The following is a 19,815-nucleotide window of genomic DNA, read 5'->3' as shown; positions in this document are numbered from 1 at the left end:
GTTTTAGACCTATTGTTATTAAAGCAGGAATTAAAAAATTTTATATTATTTTAAAAATTGTATTTAAATAATAGTAAGAAGATAACTTAAATAATTAAAAAAAAACAAAAATTATAAAATATAATTTATCATTATATTCCTTTGAAAATAGTCAGGAAAATGTAAAACAACAAAAATAGCAATTTCATATTAATTTAATAAGCAAAACTATAAATAATAATATCTGAACATAATCTAATAATTTAGAAAATAAAGATACAAAATAAGTAACAACATTTTAATAATCTTGAAAACTGTCTCAAACAATACTAAAAAAGAATTGAACACAATCAATTAAAGAAGGGTAGTAAAAGAAATTATCTTGCATGCTATATATCAATTCAGTCATTATTTCTACAAATTTTTCACTATAAATTTACAATAAATTATGAAAATATGTTATTTGTAATACCTGCATTATATTTAATAATCAAGTATTCTTCAAAATAAGTCAAATAAAAAAAAAAAAAGGCATTATCATAAAGTTTAACTTACCTTCCCAATTATTTACATTTTTCAAATCTTCATAATCACTGTAATTTCGACTACTAGAATCATTTCGGCTTGGATAACTTCTATTATAACTATCAGTCCTTCCAGACGGTTCTCTATTGTAAGGATCTAAAAAGCAAATTTATCTTTATAAGTACTTTTTATTTTTCTATTAAATAAAGAACTGAATATTACAGCATCATTAATTTGAACATAATATAAAAAGAATTTTTATAAAACTCATTCTTCGTTATATTGATGTTTAATATATGATTTACTAAATTACTATAATTAATTTTTCAGTGCAATTTTATATGAAAACAGGTAGATGTGTTCAGAAAATACTTCATAAAACTTCAAAGAATGATCCTTAAAGAATCCTAAACAAAAGTTTTAAGATCAATCAATTTCAATGATACTATAAGGGAAAAAAAATTAAAAATTTTATAATTTCTTATTAACTGTTTCACTAATGCATAAGCAACTAATAACCCAAAGTATACTCAAACCAATATTGATGTTTTGGGCTATAATTTGGAACTAGTAGTGGTTCATAAAACTTTCATAAAAAAGTTAGAATAATTTAACTTTCTATAACATATTAGTAATTTGTATTATAAAATAATTTATTAACAAGTAAATTATTCCTAATTATTTGATTTATTATGAAGTAAAAGTATCACCCACTTTAGTCCAAATTATAAGGTAACAATAAATTATGGAGAAAGACTTTTGACTAATTTATTATTTCATAGTAATCAACACTAAAACTAGTAACCCGCAGCATGACCAACATATCTAATTAGACTACCAACTTTCAAAATGTCCTTCCTCCCTTGGCTCCAATACACAGTGCCAAATGGTATGGGAAAGTGTTATTTATAAGTCAGGGAAGGATCTACATAGGGACTAATAGGGCTTAAGCCCTGGGCCCCGAAGTGTCAAGGGCCCATAAATATTGAATTATCATCATAAATTTTTAATACTTTTTCGTTAACAATGAGCACTTATTGGATAGCAAAAAATAGTTAATATTAATAATATAATAATAATAATGATAATTTATAGTATTATTTGTATTAACAAAAAAATGGGCCCACTGGACTTCAATAAGTTCTAAGCCCTGAAAAACCTAGATCCACCCATTTATAGTTGAGCTGTAATGCATATGTCCCATTCAGTTACAGGAGGCTGCTTTAACAATTGCTAATTCCTGTGGGGTTTTGCACAGGATCAGTCATTGGGTTTGGGTTGGACAAATACAATGGCCATTCTTTGATACTGGTGAAATCAAAGAAAATTTTCTGCTTGTTATTCCTGTGTCAATCTTTCCTGGTAAACAAGCAACAGATCTTGCAGGAATCTCCAAATATTCCTGAGCACTAGGCATGACGACAGTGAAGATCCTTACGTAATCTGCTACGATCTTTACGATGATCCGTCTCGAGTTGGTTCTTACGACTCGAGAATGTCCGTACGATGGTTCGAGGAAAGCTACACCTCCACACTCAGTCCAGTGAATATTTACAGTTTATTTACAAAACAAATATTTATGGGATGTACAAGTTTGACAACATTACACACACAATGCAACAAAGGTGTGGTGCCTCACGTAACAGCTTGTCTATTGGGGACTATTAGACTCTGGGGAAACTCCGGTCAGTTTGCGGAGTTGGCTCAACTGCGTGGCCGTCCGGTCTCTACACTTACCCTTCTCAGAGGAATTCCTAAGAGGAGAAAACTCTCTCTACACCTCACGGGCTTCCTAAGTGTCAGAGACTACCACGTATCCGGTCTCTCGCCCTTCTCCCCGTTCCTCTCGTCACCCTTACCTTTTAAGGGGTTCCACGGCAACAACTTGCGACCAATCGGGTCCTTCCTTTCCCCTGAGAGCTTCCAAAGACGTCCGCCCTACTCCCGACGGCGTAGCTTACAGTCGCGTCCGTCCCTTGTTTACATTTTTTTCCAAGCCGACCGACACGTGGCAAACACATTGACCCCTAAACGGAGACGCTACTCCTTTGTTCTTCCCGGCCGTTTATAGCCCCAACGCCAGGTGGGACCAATTATCTCAGTCACGTGGCTTTTCGACCCGCTATGTTAAAAGCGGACCTTTACAATGACAGTTTCCAAAGTATCTCTCCAGTCCATACAGTAACTGAGGCCGTTCAGACACAAAAACATGAAGTTTGTCTGATGAGCAAATTCCTCTCCATATCATGACAAATAACACACACTGACAATACATAACCACATCAGATAATACCAAACATTTATGAGACCATTTCATGTTTTTTTTTTTTTTTTTGGAGATTGAGCACAATCTCAATTGTGAAAATTTTATCAGTGAAAAAAATATTTGCCAGCATAATTCTATATTTCAAGATATTGTTTTCTTTTTCAGCTTCTACGAAGTCATTTGAAGATCCTTTTTAGCTATCAGATGTGCAGTTTTTCAATTAATACCTTCTTTTGCAATTTTTCTCAGAGAAACTCTTGCTTTTCATTGAATTCTCTTTTTGAAAATATCATTGAAGCTACAGGTTCTGACAGTGTATTTTCCCCTCCTTGGACATTCTCCATTATGCCCGAGCTCCTGAACCTCTATCTTCTAAACTGTCTGGCAAGAAACACCAAGTTTTCAAACAATGATACACTAGTGCATTTCATCTTCAGAAAGTTCAGCAATTGCATTATAACTATTTGATGGCTTTGCCATGGCAGAAATTTCAATATAACAATAAATGATAAATTCTAACATTGCCAAGGTTATCAAAATAAAATATAACCTTTTACCAGGTTAAACCATTTTAAATTATACAATTCGTATAAATTTGTCAAAAGTATAGTAATCATTAGTATGTTGGCCTGAATTATTCAGTATAGCATTATTCAGTACAGTAAGAGCCCGCTTAACGTGGGGGATGTGTTCCTAGATGACAGAGCGCTAAACGAAACAGCATTAAACGGAGTCATCTTAACATGTAAATAAGGGGGATACGTGAAACAGAACAAAGAATAGGAAAATTTATCTTTTTTTTTTTTGTTTTATTTTGTAACATTTATTGTTAAATACTTTTTATTACATTAATTATAGACTTATTTATTGCTAATATCGATATTTATTCATAAAACATTCATGAAAATAAAAAAAAAGTTTGAATAAAGAAGTTATGTTTGTGATGAGGAAGGTTCTTCCTCATTTGACATCTTTTGTTTCTTTGTGAAGAAGTCATCTAACATTGTTTGCCGTTTCCTGTTTCGTTCAGCAAGCAGTTGTCAATAGCAAGACATCGCATCCATGACACTTCATCTTGCCTTTGAACTTCTATCAAAATTGAAATCATTTTGTATAAACTGATCCATTATTTCCGTTATACTGGCTAAGCATTTTTTTTAGAAAATCCGTTGAAAGTTCCTTTTGTTCCTCATCTTCAGAAACACTAATCTCGTCGTCATCATGCACCTGTTGTTCTACTAATTCTTTAAGATCGTCGTTACAAAAACTTTCTCCAGTTGTAACTTGCAATAATTCTTCAATATCCTGCACATTTACATTATCCAACCCTGTTTCATTAGCTAGCTTGACAATTTCGTCGACATTAACAATGGATTATCTTGTGCCAACATCCTTGCTTAGCTCCGGCCATACTTTCTTCCATACTCCTTTCAAAACATTTCTCAGTCACCTTATTCTAGGAAAGATTGACATTGTCTACAGCATCCATGATATTATAGTTTTTCCAAAAATCTCTAATGGATCATTTATCTGCTCCATCTGTCTTATCAATCAGTTGTCGGAATGCCTGCCATAGATGATAAGCTTTAAAATTTGATATTACGCCTTGATCCCAACACTGCGTGCGATCTCGGGTAATTCCAATACTACTGCGTAATACTGAAACAGCGTTAAGCAGGGCAACATTAAGTGGGGTCTTACTGTATTTGCATATATTTGGCTACAAAGTAAGTATTCAGTCAAATACTTCTTCAAAGCTGAACTATTTTTCTGAATAACCTCATTTTAGTTGAGAGAGGGAGGGAGGGAGGAAGGGAGAGAGAGAGAGATAAGGAAAAAATAAACCACAAAACAAAGTGAAAAAAAAAAGATCAAATATCATCTCAATACTGAGATTAATGCATAGTGCATGTACACATTCCATAAAGATGAGAAAGAGTTTGCTTACTAATTAAGGCAAACCATGTAACTATTTTCCTACAATAAATATGAGTTTCTATAACCCATCAAACCTATTTCAGACCCCCTGTATAAATTTAAATCTATATCTGATAGCAGTGTTTCTCAACCTTTTATGATTAGCAACACGCTTCATTTAATAAGATTCTGCAACACATCATAATTTTTACAATAAAAATGTTTGGTACTTTTCGGTTAATGGGATGCCAGCTGAAATGTACAGCAATGGGTAAGATTCAAGTTCTGAATGAGGGGTTTCACACCACCCCAGTATTGTTAACCCTTCACAAGATATTCATTTCCAAATGTCAGTTTTTAACACATATCAGTATACCACCTATTCTACATGCTTCACATGAGTGCTTGCACCTCTGCACCCAGGTGAGGGCTTGCCCCCCCTAAAACTATATAACATCAAGCACTCCATGAACAGTCAAGTGAGCTACTTGAGGCTGGCACCGTCACATGAGCCAAATTGTTAAATGCAATAGTCTTTCATGATTGTCTTCTGGCATCCTGTTAACCAAAAAAACCCAAATGTTTAAAATTGCAACAAATTTATGGTTGATTTAAAAAAATTTTAGTTGACCAGTGGCCAAGTGGATAAAACCACTGAACACTGGTAGTTGGTGTTGGTCAAGGGTTCTCACCTCACCACTAGGCTGACCATGTAGACTTTTCCAGGTTTTCTTCACATCTGTAATACCTAAATAGGACTATTTTCCCATAAAGGTCCTCCTGGAAGGCATTTCACCATGTGTTGCATTGCCATAACCAAATAAACCAAATGAAAACATTTTGAAAATACGAAAGTTCAACTTCATCAAGACAAACTCATAAATATAGCATAAAAATAAAAAGACTATTTTAATCAATGCATAAAGAGCTAGTATCAATCTTTAAACTAACAAGCTGCAACATTTATAGAAACTCCAAAGAGTTGGTACACTGGCATATGCCTAGACACAGGAACTTTCATGAGGGAGGTATGCTGACGCTGCAAATTTTGCAACAATTGGCATTTTTAATGAATACATCCTTCTTCCTTCAGCCAGCAGTAAAAAGATGAAAAATGAATAAAGTTTTAAAAAAAGTTTATTCAATATTTTAAAAAATATTTCATATTTCCATGACACACCTGAGCCACTTTCACTATGCACTTGTTTGTCATTGCACACAGGTTGAGAAACACTGTCTTACAGTAAATTTAATTAAGTTTATAAATCAAACAAACAGCAGGATTCTTTATTAGACTACTTAAAGCTAAATAGTTATTAAATAAGATTAGAGATAGGTGGTTAAGCCACCATCTTGAACTTAATAATTAGAAAATTAATTTAGAATGATCTGGAAGAAAAGATCAGCACAGAATGAGATTCAAACTCCTGATCTGGCAGATCCTCAACAACTCCTGCTTACTGTGCAGATGTATTGCCTGTTATGCTATTCAGATTGCTGTCTAATCTTCATTTCTATATCAACTAGTGTTACACATAAGAAATAATTAAAAATTTTTTGTGTTGCAAAGAGAGACATAATGTTAGATTTCTTTTCTTTAGATCTAAAATTAGAAACCAGAAGATTTTAAAAGTATATAGTATGATTGGAAGTTATTAATGGATCTAATACTGATTTATTTTGCTATATTTTATTAATTGTTTTATTCTAAATTCTGTAACTTTCACTCAACTCTAACATTCTTACAGATGATGATATCTGCCCTTATCAAGATTTTCTCACCAGATAATGATAACAAGTCAGACCTCTTCCCAAAAAACTAGGAACTAATAACCTAAATTCAAATGAGTCAAAGTTCAGAAAACTTCAGTCGGATTGGATTAATTTTGGGCAACTCAATCCTTATAAAAGGCTTGATTGAAAACCTCATGTCATTCAAGTGACAAAATTGGAATTTTAATCTTTGCATTTTAATGGTTAGTTGTAAAAGTCAATTATAAAGATTTGTTGTGACTTACTAATTACTTCATCTATGTATAATGATTGATTTGTTATTCTCTCTCTTTCTATGCCCAAACTGTCAGACGTGATATGTGAAAAAGAATTTACAAAACTAAATAAAAATTTTAGATTACAAAATGCATCAGATAATCATTAATAAATAATCATTAATAGTGTGTTCTATAAACATGGAAAAACAACCCATTGTTATATACTGCTGTTACAATAATATCTACAGTAAGTAACAATAATACCAAATGATACTAGTAATTAATTGAAAATATATATATTATAAAGCACAAAAGATCAAACCTTACAATTTTAAAAACCATTTTAAAAAACAAAAACAAAGATCTATTTAAAAATTTATAAAAACTGTTATTTGAAAAATTCTTTACTAAAAAAAAAGGATTTTCTTAAATTTCTTTACCTCTGTATCGATCACCTTTATCTGAATATCGGTTTCGGTCCCAATCAGTTGGTTCACGACTATCTCTTTCACTTACACGATTACTTTGTGAACTCCAATCACTAGTGGTTTGAGATCCACTTCCTTGGTTGCTACGATTACGGAGGTGAGGAGGTTTATATACTCCTATGTAATAAAAAAAATTACTTTAATGTTTTTGATAAATCAATAAATTTTTGTTATATGTCACTCAAAATAACTAAAACAAAAGCATATGATATGGTAATTATATTTATACATTCAAACTTCCATATTATGAACTCATATATAGCAAATCTCTCTGTATAACAAATATTTGCATCATACACTGCTTTTTCAGCCAAAAATATATGTAAAATTGCTTCTAAACAACAAAGTTAAAATTTTTATATAATGAATTTTTTTTTAATTTGTAAGGATCATCAATCATTAAAAGTCAATTACTCCATCTGGGGCGAGTTCCAGTTTAGGTTCAATTTCAGATATCAATCTGTAAACTCTTTGTAAAACTGAGGTCCAGGTGTGAGAACTACTGTTCACTAGCTTTTAAAACCATCATGTAATCTGCCTCCAAGTGGCTACCAGTTGTAAAGAAGGAAGAGAGATTAGGTCCAAATGTCATCATTGACAGATAAACAATTTACAATTAACAAATATCAAAAATGTTAGAAAGGTGATAATTTAGACAACTGCTGGACTAATTTTTGAGGTTAGCGAGATTTTATTTAATAAGTTGTCCAGTTGGAATTTGAAGAACTGTTAATATAGTGTTTAAGCATTACTAAAAAAATTAATGTGTCGCAGGAAGTTGATAAAAGCTAAAAAAATAAAAACAAGACGACGACGACATTGTAGCAAAGTTTGGAATTCCTGAGTAGCTTATCAACCACAATAACAAATCACAAATTAATTTTGAAGTTAGTGAATGATGAGAGACCTATAGCAAAATGTGCTAGAACCTGCATTTACATCAATGTAGCTGAATTAGTTTTAATGCTCTTAATAAGTGTGAAGATTATTACAAAGAAAACATTTTTTTAATTGTTCTGTGCAACAAAAAATACTTTTTTTTTATGAAAATGTAGTTAAACCAAGTTCTAAGTATTTTAACACACAAATGTAAACGTATTTAAAATTAAAACGTTTATATTATACCATTACTGTATACTACATTCATATTAACTTAAATTCCATAAAATAAATAAATTATGTTAAAATAATATTTTATTTACCAAAAAGTGTAATGTCTGTTTAATGAAATTTCCCTACAGCAAATTTTTTTCAGGATTTAGCAACTTTCTTATAGTTATAAAAGTTTGAACTGTACACACACACATACATAGGTTAATGTGAGCCTAGGCATACAAAATGGCGGCGCTTCCGGTAACCTCGATGGCAAGTGTTTTTAGAAAAGAAATGTAGATGGCGCTGATAGTAATGATGACTTCGTATGCAAATATCCATCAAAAAATTCCGTTCGGGAAACATGAGGAATAATGTGAATTTCAAATTTTGGTTACTATGTAGACGGATTATGTACGTTGTTAATTTTTTTAAAGTGTATGTGTTTTTTTCAAAGTTTGTACAATTTACTCGAAGTCTAAAGTTATCGAGGAGGAAAGTTTGTCAATGGTAATTAACATGATAAACGTGTCATTAATGTGTTTAATGCATGTTAAATGTCATAAAAGTGTATTAAAGGTGTGTTAACATTGTGTAAGTGAGGTAAAAATTTTGTAAAGGGTTTATATGTGGTTCAAATTTGTGTTTAAAGTGTGTAAATGTGTTAAATGTGTTTAAAAGTGTGCAAATGTGTGTTCAACGTTGTTTAAGTGTGCAAATGTGAGCTAAATGTGTTTAAATGTGGTTTAAATGTGCGTTTATAGTGTGTAAATGTGTGTTAAATGTGTTAAATTTGTCATAACCAAGTATATGTAATAGTGATTTCCGACACGAAAGACAACGTGAATGACACATGGAAGGCTAGGTGGCCGTGGATCGCAGGTGCCAACATCTATGGAGACGCTGCCTATCATAGATGAAAAGTCGAGAGATGTGAATCATAAGACTGCAGTTCTTAAGAGGAGTAAAATTTATATACAATACAGGCAAATTTTGTTCGAACCACTGATGTATAGAATCTCGTAATTCACTTCATCCATGCATCAATTGAATTTATAGGTAGTATGATGACTTTTTTATTTTTCGTTTCTGGTCCAAGAGTAGAAAAAGTAACCAAAAGCAGGGGAAAAAGTAAGTAGCAAATTTACGTTTTAAAAATGTTTTAGTTTTAAAAAAGATTAAATATAGGCATGTTTATGTTATTGTTGACGGTCGCCATCTTGTTTGCACATTTGCGTGTGCAAACAAGATGGCGACCGGAAGCGCCGCCATTTTGTATACCTAGGCTCACATTAACCCACACATATATATATATTATAGTTCTAACTGAACATTGTTCAAAGTTTCTTGGAACTGTGACATTAAGAAAAATAACATAATGAAACCAATTTTACTATAGACTAATTGATATAAATAAAATATAATTCAGTTAGTATTATTCTAATTCAATCACATTTGCAACCTCTAGCATTTATTTCCCAAATCATCGAAAGAGTTTTACTGTTTATAAAGAAAATTCAACAAGATAATTGTAATTGAATACAAATATATTTGTATCTTTCTTCAATACCATTATAATGAAACATTATTGAAGACTTGCTGTACAGTACATAGGCTATGCCATATTTCTTTAATTCTGAGATGCACCAGAACTTTGAAATCAATTTTTGTTGTTATGGAAAGAAATATTTTGACTAATCACTTTTATTCTGTAATTAAGTAACAAGTTAAAAGAACAATACAAATGCCACGAAATTGTAATATTCTGAGAATTTATTTTCATGCTCTTCTGCATATATAATAACCATTTGTTTTAATGCTGTATCATAAAGCCATCTTGAATCAATTTTAAATGTTAAAAAGAATGTTAAACTAAACGTTCATTAATAGCTAGGCTCATATGAATTTGACATTTCAGAAATATAGCCAAAATCTATTAATGCATCAACAGTCAATTAACCAAAGTATATTTTTAAGATTATTAATATCGCCAATTACTTGATAAATAACTCAGTTTTATAATATTATAGCTGCCTATCTATAATTCACAGATATATTACACAATAATCTGAATTATCTACAAGGGTTTATCACACAATCCACACAAATTTGGACTGTAGTTTATTTGCTACACTACAATAACACAATTTGCAACAACATTTAATAATTAAAGTCTTACTCTCAAACATACATTGAAATGAATTGTTTAATTTCTTTTCTAAAGATATTTAGTTAAAACAGTTCTCTCTTAATCCTTTTCTAAAAGATCGTTGTTCATAACTCAGCTTTTTTTAAGAGACCAAAACATTTTTGTTTTAAAACTTTTTGGAAGCTTTAGAAGAAAAACATTTTTTCACACTTTTAACAGTAATGATGAATGGTAAAAACAATTATTTTGTTGGGTTTTAGCTTATTATCCAAAAGTTAAAAACTTTTCTAAAAACTTTCTACAGATAATAGCCAGAAAAGTAAGATATTCCAAATATATCAAAACTTAAAATAAAAATTTAATAAGATCCAAAACCTCTCTTCCTCCAGACTGCATCCATTGTAGCATATGCATATGAGTTTTCAGTAAAATAAAATTAAATTTTCAATTAAATTGGCCTTATAATAAAGAATTAACATTACTAAGTTAATTATATTTATAAACAAATAAAAACTTACCAGCTTTTTCTCCACTCTGAATGGTGGAGTTCACGTCTAGACCAGCAAACTAAAAAAAAAATTCAGAAATTATATATAAGTTTTTAGACATTTTCAATTACAAGTTTACATTATTTCTACTTAACTTCGTTTTTAAAAATATTTGTAACTAAAAACAAAAAACATACATCAGTGTAAATACTCTTAGTATATTATTATTGTTATATTTACTGTTATATTACAAGAAATTCTAATAAAATTTTATGTGAAGGTTCGAATATAAGAATAACAAATTTTTATTTTATTTGCCAACCAATTTTCGACAGTTAGGGTTAAATCAAACACAGAAACAAAAAACGGAAAAACACCCGACAAATTTTCTCGTAAAAATTAATCATAAACCATCGTTCCCACGGTAATACTTCCTTGTAGAAGATGAGTTAACTGTTGAAAAATAATTATATCATGTAATTCACCATTGGTCAAAAAGGACTTCCACCCTTGACGTACTTCACAAAAATCTCGAACCCGAGATTCCGAAATAAAAGAAAAACGAACGATGACGCAGAGAGAGAGAGAGTTTCGACAACTGATAAGTGTGTGTCGTGGATTATCATCTCCTACTGTTGAAGCCGTCCATTTCATCTATCTACAGTCCATTGACTCTTAATTTCAAGCGAACTCTCGTTCCTCGGACTTTGTGCAAATCTCAGGATCACAAATCTCCGGATCACTAAGGTATTTATCCTGCTCGCGATGTTTTGTAAACTCTCTCTCTCCGTTCACTCGAGACGCGGTTTAATAATTCGATTCGATGATATAAATACTTCCCAATACGTTAATTGATGTATTCCCTATTAATCACAAAATAAACGGATATTTTGTTTAATATAAGAAGAGTGTGCGTTTCTTCCTCGATTACCCTCATCATCGGCATCTTATGCTTCCGAAAAACGCGTATCTATCCGCAAGAAGTTTGATAGATTGGTGTCAGTTCCTGACGTAAACGAGATCTTACGATCCCAAATCCGTAACTAATCATTGACCGCTCGAGCCTTAATCATCCTTTTGACAACCGAGGTCGGACCTCAAGGTCTTGTGCCATTAAGAGGTAGAGAAGATAGGAATCGTCCTCCATCTCCTACCCTTGGTTAACCTCACATTTACTACACCTTTTCAATTTCAAATTTAAAAAAAAAAAGTAAATTCTATCTTAGAAAAGGTGAAATAATTTTCAGATAAAGCTGATAAATTTTAAAGTTAAATTTCTTGAACAATAATTAGCTAACACTTGCGTTGGATTGCAAATGAATTTAGCTATATTGGAATGCTGTATTAAATTCTTATGAATAAACTGCAAAGTTATCAGATAAACATTAACTGTAGCATGAATGCAGATTTACTATATCATACCAAAAATAAATTGTTCACAAAATTTTATTATATTTAATTACAGCAAAACTTAATTCCCAGGTATGACATCATCCATTTTCATTGTTGCAGGAAAATATTTTTGTACTGTACATGGTTAAATGAACGCAAACACTTGATTTTTTATGACAATGACCATTTTTTATGAAATATTAATAATTTCCGAATTCAAAACTGAAAAAGCGTCGATATAAACCGTTCAGCCTACATCGATTATTGTGTGCATTACATGATTAAACTGTTATCAACCCCCTTTAAATAATTTCCATTTTCAAAAAAAACAATCCTATTGCTGCTTTCTTTGTAAAATTTTTCCAAATAAATAAAAATATTTAGTCTAAGACAACACAGAATTATAATTAATGTTATAAGTTTTGTAGGAAGCAACTGACATCTGTATCTCTTAGTTAAAGTTCACAAATAATCTTGAAGTTCATGGCAGCCATCTTAAATTTTGTTTTCAGTGTTTATGAACCTTACTGAACTAGTGCCACAATGGCCAACTTAGATGGCTGTACTGTCTAAAAGCTGCTTAAAGTAACTTTATTACCAAGAAATATAACCAATGAAAATGTTTACTTTTCATTATTTCCCAAGACACTTTTAATCTAGTAAAATAAATTATTATATTAAGCCAAACGATCATCATAAATTAATCAGGTTATTAATATGATATAATTAATAATTAGAAACTAAGTAATTTGATAGTAGAGGTAAAAGTTAAGCACCATCTCTTATCTAAATTAATAATTTATTAAATAATTTAGAACATTTTGGAAGAAAAAAGAAAACTAGCCTGGAGCGGGACTAGTACCAATTTACTTAGTTTTCTAATTATTAATTATAGCATATTAATAGCCCGATTAATTATGGCAATCATTTGACTTAGTATCAATATGTCATGCTTCAGAAAGTTGATACATCTAAATTATTATATATTCACAATTCCCAGTTATCTTGTTAAATTTTAAAAAACTCAAATATAGTTTTAGCATTTCAGTTTTTATTATGATAATCTCATTGTATTTCAGAAGTACTTATTATTTGTCTAAATCAATTTAAAGTAAATAATAACTAATTGCATGTGTCGGGCATTTCTTGGGCTTTTACGAAGTGAGGGATTGGTGAGGTTGAGTTGGAAGAAGGTGATAAAAACAATGATCTTAGAAATTAAAATGTACTGTACATTTACTGACCTAGGTATTTATAATAATGAAACAAAAAAATTGCTTGGGCTAAAGTTAATAAATGTGGGATCCCGACGACATAACATTGTACAGTACTTTTGCCACTTTGCCACACCTGAACCATTGCACCTTTCTCAAATCTCTTAAGTGGCATCATTTATTGAATAAGAGTTTTAATCTGATACTTGGATTGTATCAAAGACTGTTTACTCAGCCTTTATTCTATAAAAGATAACATCACATGTGACAATTTATTCCAACCAATAGAACAGAAGTTGTCCATTTTTAAAATTATGTTTTATCTTCCATATTCTTTTTCACATTAACCTGATGACGACAGTTTAAAATTGTCAAAAACATTCATTTATTATGATGAACTTTATTTCATCTGGATTTTATGGTGTTCTTTGTGTATTTATTTTTGTACCACATCCAATTCTTGTGAGATGTTGAACCTATTAACAGCAGTCTTCAGAGTATTCATATAATCATCATTCAAAAATATTCTAGAAATGATATTTACTGTTAAGAATTTCATTTGAACTAACTTTGAAATTTGGATTGATGAACATTCATCTAATTTACAGAACCCTTTTCGTGTGACTACATCACTCAAAAAAGTAAATCATCATAGTCTGTTCTAACTAAGCTGTAACTAAGAACAGCTTTTTTTTTATGTTACTTTTTTATTTTCTGTTTTTGAATCTTCTTAGGTCCCACTTGTGGAAAAATTCTAACAAAAAACAAAATCTATGCTTACACCCAAATTGCATTTTCCTAAAACACAATATTTCTCTTTTAATAAACAGAATTGTGATCATCTACTATTGGTACTATTGAAATGAAATCAGGGGTGTGTACAATAATATAGAATTTTGACTTAGTCAGGCTTTGCCATATATTGGACTATATTCTTAGTAAATTCCATCATATGAGTAAGAATTGTTACTCATTTGCTCAGACTACTTTTAGTAGACTTACTATGCTTAGTGATGTCACTCTGCCTCTCTGGTTTTTCTTTGAAAAATTTCACACTTATGATTGTAACTTCACACTCATGCCAGATTAAACAAGTTCATTTTTCATCCACTTTGCACAGTTCATTTGTGACAACTGTTGCCACCATGATTTTAACTTTGCCATTTTTCTTAGCTGTCTGACAAAGAATAATCATTCAATGATGCTAAGAACATTCTTAGCTCTGCACACTAAGCTGCTCACAATTCAGACTTAGTATTCTACATTAATGAATATAACCCAAAATTTCAAATAAATGGTAACACAAATAAATAGCAAATTATTCACCATAGGCTCTCTCGCACCAAATTTCTTGTCTTTAATGCATTCTTCTAGAGTATCCAAAACTTTTCTAATATAGTGGTACATTTAAGCTTTATTTTAAATGATAAATAATTCATGTAGAACAACTTCTCACACAATTCCTGGGGAGGGTAAATCAATACACAAAAAACCTTTTTTATATCCCAGTACGAACAGATTTAGACAAAACGAACATTTTCGACCATAAACTTGGTCTCCATCAATAGCCATCCATGGCTATTGACCAGTATAAATTCGAAACCAGAATTTGAATGTGTTTAAAAATTATTTCACATAATCATAGCAGCAACCAATCACACACGATGGTGTAATACAACCAGCACCTAAGCTCCATTTATAAAGAAATTGCTACCCACAAAGACAAAGATTGCATATAAGATATCTAACACAGTATATGGGCTGTTGCACAATGACAAAGACAAGACAGAGGAAAGTCAGGCACTGGGTGTCTATATGGTTCCTCTCAGAGACCATAAATTCCAGTAAGATCTAGTATACATCAGATCCACGAAGCACTCACTAAGCAAAAGGATACAGGAATACAGGTATGATATCGCCAACCGAAGGCATACCACCGTCCTAGCTGCCTATGCCACTGACCCTGAAATACAAGCCGACCCCCATAAGGCCAAATTGGTAAAAATGTCTGATCAGGTCAACACCTTCACAGCCTGGAAGCATTAGAAATATACAAAGCTGGCCTGGCTGGCAACTGTATTAATGGAAAGGATGCCGCTAATATTTCGTATGCATGGAGGTGGTGCTATGAAAAAAACAGGAACAACACTAGCAGGTAGCTAATGTTTCTACACCTGTAATTACATCTTATTATTTGTGTGTGGTGATGTAAGGATATTTTTATCACTTTACTAACACGTACGGCAAAAATTATTTTCCAATGTTTAAATATTTTGGAATTTAAAATAATTTTTAAACATGTTGTTTGAATTCCGATTTTGAATTTATACCAGTCAATAGCCTGATGAAGATCAAGTTTATGGTCAAAAACATTCGTTTTGTCTAAATCTGTTTGTAGGCCCTACTGGGATATAAAAAAGGTTTTTTGTGTGTTGTTAATTCATGTAGTTTTACATGTCTGCCATGTTGATTATATCAAAACCATCCTAGTTTTCTATTGATTATCAACTCTATTTCTGTATACAACAAAAGAAAACTTAATTTTTTAACTCAATTTTATGAGCTCTTTCTGTGCTATCAAAATAAAAAATTTTTGTTTGTTTTCTTATTACTGCATTAATTTTCGATAAGTAGGACTGCTGCTCTATAGCTAACAACATTTTATGTAGTAACAAATTAATGGATGTATTATACTTTAATGCAGTAAATTATTAACCAAAATTTAAAATACAACCATAAGTGTTGTAAATTAGTTTCACATATTAAACATTTTGTTTTTGAATTTGTGTATTAAGTAGTTTGGCTTGTTACAATCAAGCTTATTCAGAATGTTTAGAGAGAAAAACAAAATTTGATTACATAAAACAAACAAACTTTAAACTCTGTTCTATATAATTGAATTCCATTATTCTCTCTAAATATTCTGTAGAAGCTTGATTGTAGCAAGCAAAAGTGCTTATTACTACTTTCAATACCAATATACTTGTTTAAAATACAACCATACTCACAATTCAACTGAATTATAATCAGTTGAATTTAAAAAATAAAACAGCTTTTTAAAAGTTATCATCTTAAATTTTAAAAAATGATATCGAAAGAATATCTGTAAGGAATCTTTGGGACTATGGGACACTTTAAATTTACATCGAATTCATAATTTATCTTATAGTTCTGAATTTGAGAAACAGCAGCAATTTGACAAATTCTTTTATAAGGTTTAAATATGGCAAACCACACCAAATTTTTAATTCAAACCTGAAAGTAATTTTTTCATGTTAATATATTTAATTTAAAAACATGAAATATTTGCAAGTAGTTTTTATAAAAATTCAAATTCATCATCTTTAAACAAAGAACAGATAAAAAATAGTTACATAAGAATCCAGTATGAAACTAGTTTATCTACTTTTTTCATTGTTCTTTGCCTGAATAGGACAAATTTTACTTCTCATTGAAACTACTTGCAAATATTTTTTGTGCATATTTTAAATTTTAATTCAACTGTTTTAATGCCAAAAAAAGCTATACTTTCAAGCTTTTAATTATCAGGTTTAAATATAACAAAATAAGAACGTTACATTCATTGATTTTGAACTGTTTGATTTTAAATAATAACTGATGAATTGTACAAGTCTGATGATTTTTAAGACTTATTTTTTTAAATTTATTTGTTAATATCTCTCTGCAAAATCATAATAATAATGATGATTCTCTAAAGAGCATTAGATTTATCAAATTTTTAATACAATCTTTAAATATGTAGATTGTTTCTCCATGATATTTATTAAATGTTAATATTTGTTTATAGTTATAAACTAGATTGAAAACTAAACATTGAAAACTAATATTTTCTTTACACAGTTGCAATCAACTTAAAACTAAAATTACAACTACAATGTACAATTTAATATCTTTGTTTTATATTAAATTCAATTTGTCAATTATAAACTGAATTTCATAGATTTAAACTCAAACTTTACAAGACTAACATCGACATAAATTTTAAATTTGTGTCTTGTAATGTAAGAATACCTTGCATAAAGTAAATAATACAAATGCCTTTACCGCTTAATTACTGGTTTTTTGAATTAACTATCACGAAAGCCAAATGGGATCTTATCAAAAATTATTCTAATTCCATTCCCAGCCACATATAAATTTGTTTTGTGTATTTTGTATAACTAATCTAATTAAACTGAAGTATTTATAATAAAGAATACACCTTTAACTTTCCAGCTGTAATTCAATCTAATATTTTCTAATTTTTTCAATTCTTTAAAAAGATCACCTTCAGGTTTAATGTACAGTATAAATTATAGAATTTTAACATCAATACTACACTTGTATATAATCTAAAACTAGTTTTAGCACTACTGATAAGTCAGTACAAACAAAGAATAGCAAATCTATAACAGCAGACTTGTAATCAGTATTATTAACACGTGTTTATCTAATATAGTATACATTTGCCTCACTAACCAAATTACTAACATCTTTAGGTAGAAGTAGAAAAAATGAGATGATGATTCAGAAAGGGAATGTTGAGCATATTGTTCAGATTTTTCTATCAAAAATATCAAATATTTTAAGGCCTTACAAGACAAAGTTCAACTCTTGACTTGTATTGACTTGAAGCTGTCTATTATTATGACATCCATTAGACAATTTAAGCATTAGCTATCCACTTTTTTTTTTTATTAATGTGCTTCACATTATTTTAAACAGCTTCATTTTCATTTTGTTCTATCATTGATTATTCCTTATTAGATTTTTAAAATATTTATATTTATTTTAAAAGTGAATTACTATCTAGTTTTAAATTTTTATTAATTTATAGTTATTTAATGTAGAATATTTTTTTAAACAAAAATTTAGTGTACAGTACATCCAAAGTTTAAAACTGTCTCATAGATGTATTATTTTCATTGTTATCATGTGCAATTTTTATTTTGAAATTATGAAAAGCAGTAACCTGTGACAACGCTACATAAAGTTGACTGTGAGTAAACAGATTCCTTGTTACTTTGATAGACAGAGAAGAGCTCTCTCATATTTTCACAATTAAAAGATAAAGATGAACAATAATTAAGACCTAGCAGTCAAATTATCAATATCACTAAAATTATTGACCGTATTCAATAAATTTTATAGAAGTTATGCTGATTAGTTCTATTTATAGCTTGTCTACAATTCTCTACATTTCTTTCAGGTCAGCAACTTAATGTAGAAGAAAGATAAAATCTTTTGGACATGATAATCACTTGCTAAATGCAAAGAAAGTAACAACTTACTAACCTTGAATTAAAAATGAATATTTAACAAAGCACTAAACCATTTGGACCATGATGTCACCACAACAAAGTAGACCACGTACACTGATAGACACTTATGACCTCCAATGTTTTATTCAATAGTTACTCAAACTTTTTATGTTAAAATTATTTAACGTTAAAGTAAAACATGTAATAAACTCAACAATTTTAACATCTTGTTATAATAGTTCTTATAATAAATTCCCGAATTTTCGTAATTCAGGAATTCTGTTACAAAAGAAATGAGAGAAAAGGAAAATTGAACTAAAAATTTATTACAAATATGTTTGGACAACAAATATTTTGTGGAAAGTTCCTACAGAGGATGGGTCAGTAAAAAAAAATCTAAAAGTTCATTATAAGAAGATTCCACTGTATTATATAACATACACAATAGATAAACATGGAATTCATGTTCCACAAGACAGAAATTCATATCTAAAAAGCTTAAAAACACTAACGTGGTCAAGCATATCGTCCTGGTACACAAAAAAAAGAGTACTTAACATTGTTAGGGTCAATTACAATATTAGTAATAAATTGAGAATTTTAATTGTATTAGTCACATCAACACAATTAGAGAGTATCTCATGACTAAGTATATTTAATTTATTCTACAATTACTTTCAATACCCATTAAAATTTATTTTGATAGAATAATACCTTTCATAAGGTAGAACATACTGTATATTAAAACAAAAATAGAATACAGTACAATCATTTCTTTAAATAATCTTTTCTTTTCTGCACAATTAAAGCTTATCCCTTTCAATTTACTAGACAATAAATTATACAGTAGAACCCAATTAACTGAGATTCCACATTATCTGTACATAAATACATAATTTTTCTCATGCTGTAATTCATAAATGAAAAGTTAACATAACAACATGTATTACAAGCTGATTTGTTTGTTACCTTTTATCATTTAACTTCAATGTGAGATGAATCATTCATTAAAATATAACTAAATACACATTATTAAAACTATTGTATGCTTAT

At 30.0% G+C, this 19,815-nt stretch overlaps 1 protein-coding gene across 1 annotated transcript in view; it reads right to left on the bottom strand.

The window, feature by feature from the left end:
• LOC136971289 (ATP-dependent RNA helicase DDX3X-like) overlaps positions 1 to 19,815 on the bottom strand; it is a 58,996-nt gene that overhangs the window by 25,068 nt on the left and 14,113 nt on the right. The window contains exons 2-4 of the mRNA XM_067265752.1: positions 10,926 to 10,974; positions 7,119 to 7,283; positions 535 to 660 (exon numbers count right to left, since the gene is read on the bottom strand). Of these exons, the coding sequence (XP_067121853.1) occupies positions 535 to 660; positions 7,119 to 7,283; positions 10,926 to 10,974 (340 nt within the window). The remainder of the gene's footprint in view (positions 1 to 534; positions 661 to 7,118; positions 7,284 to 10,925; positions 10,975 to 19,815) is intronic.

Source organism: Centruroides vittatus, unplaced genomic scaffold (assembly GCF_030686945.1).
Source record: "Centruroides vittatus isolate TY-2023 unplaced genomic scaffold, ASM3068694v2 contig_2433, whole genome shotgun sequence".
Lineage (NCBI taxonomy): Eukaryota > Metazoa > Arthropoda > Arachnida > Scorpiones > Buthidae > Centruroides > Centruroides vittatus.
The sequence above is the reverse complement of the archived record's forward strand: the minus strand, read 5'-3'. Positions and strand labels throughout refer to the sequence as shown.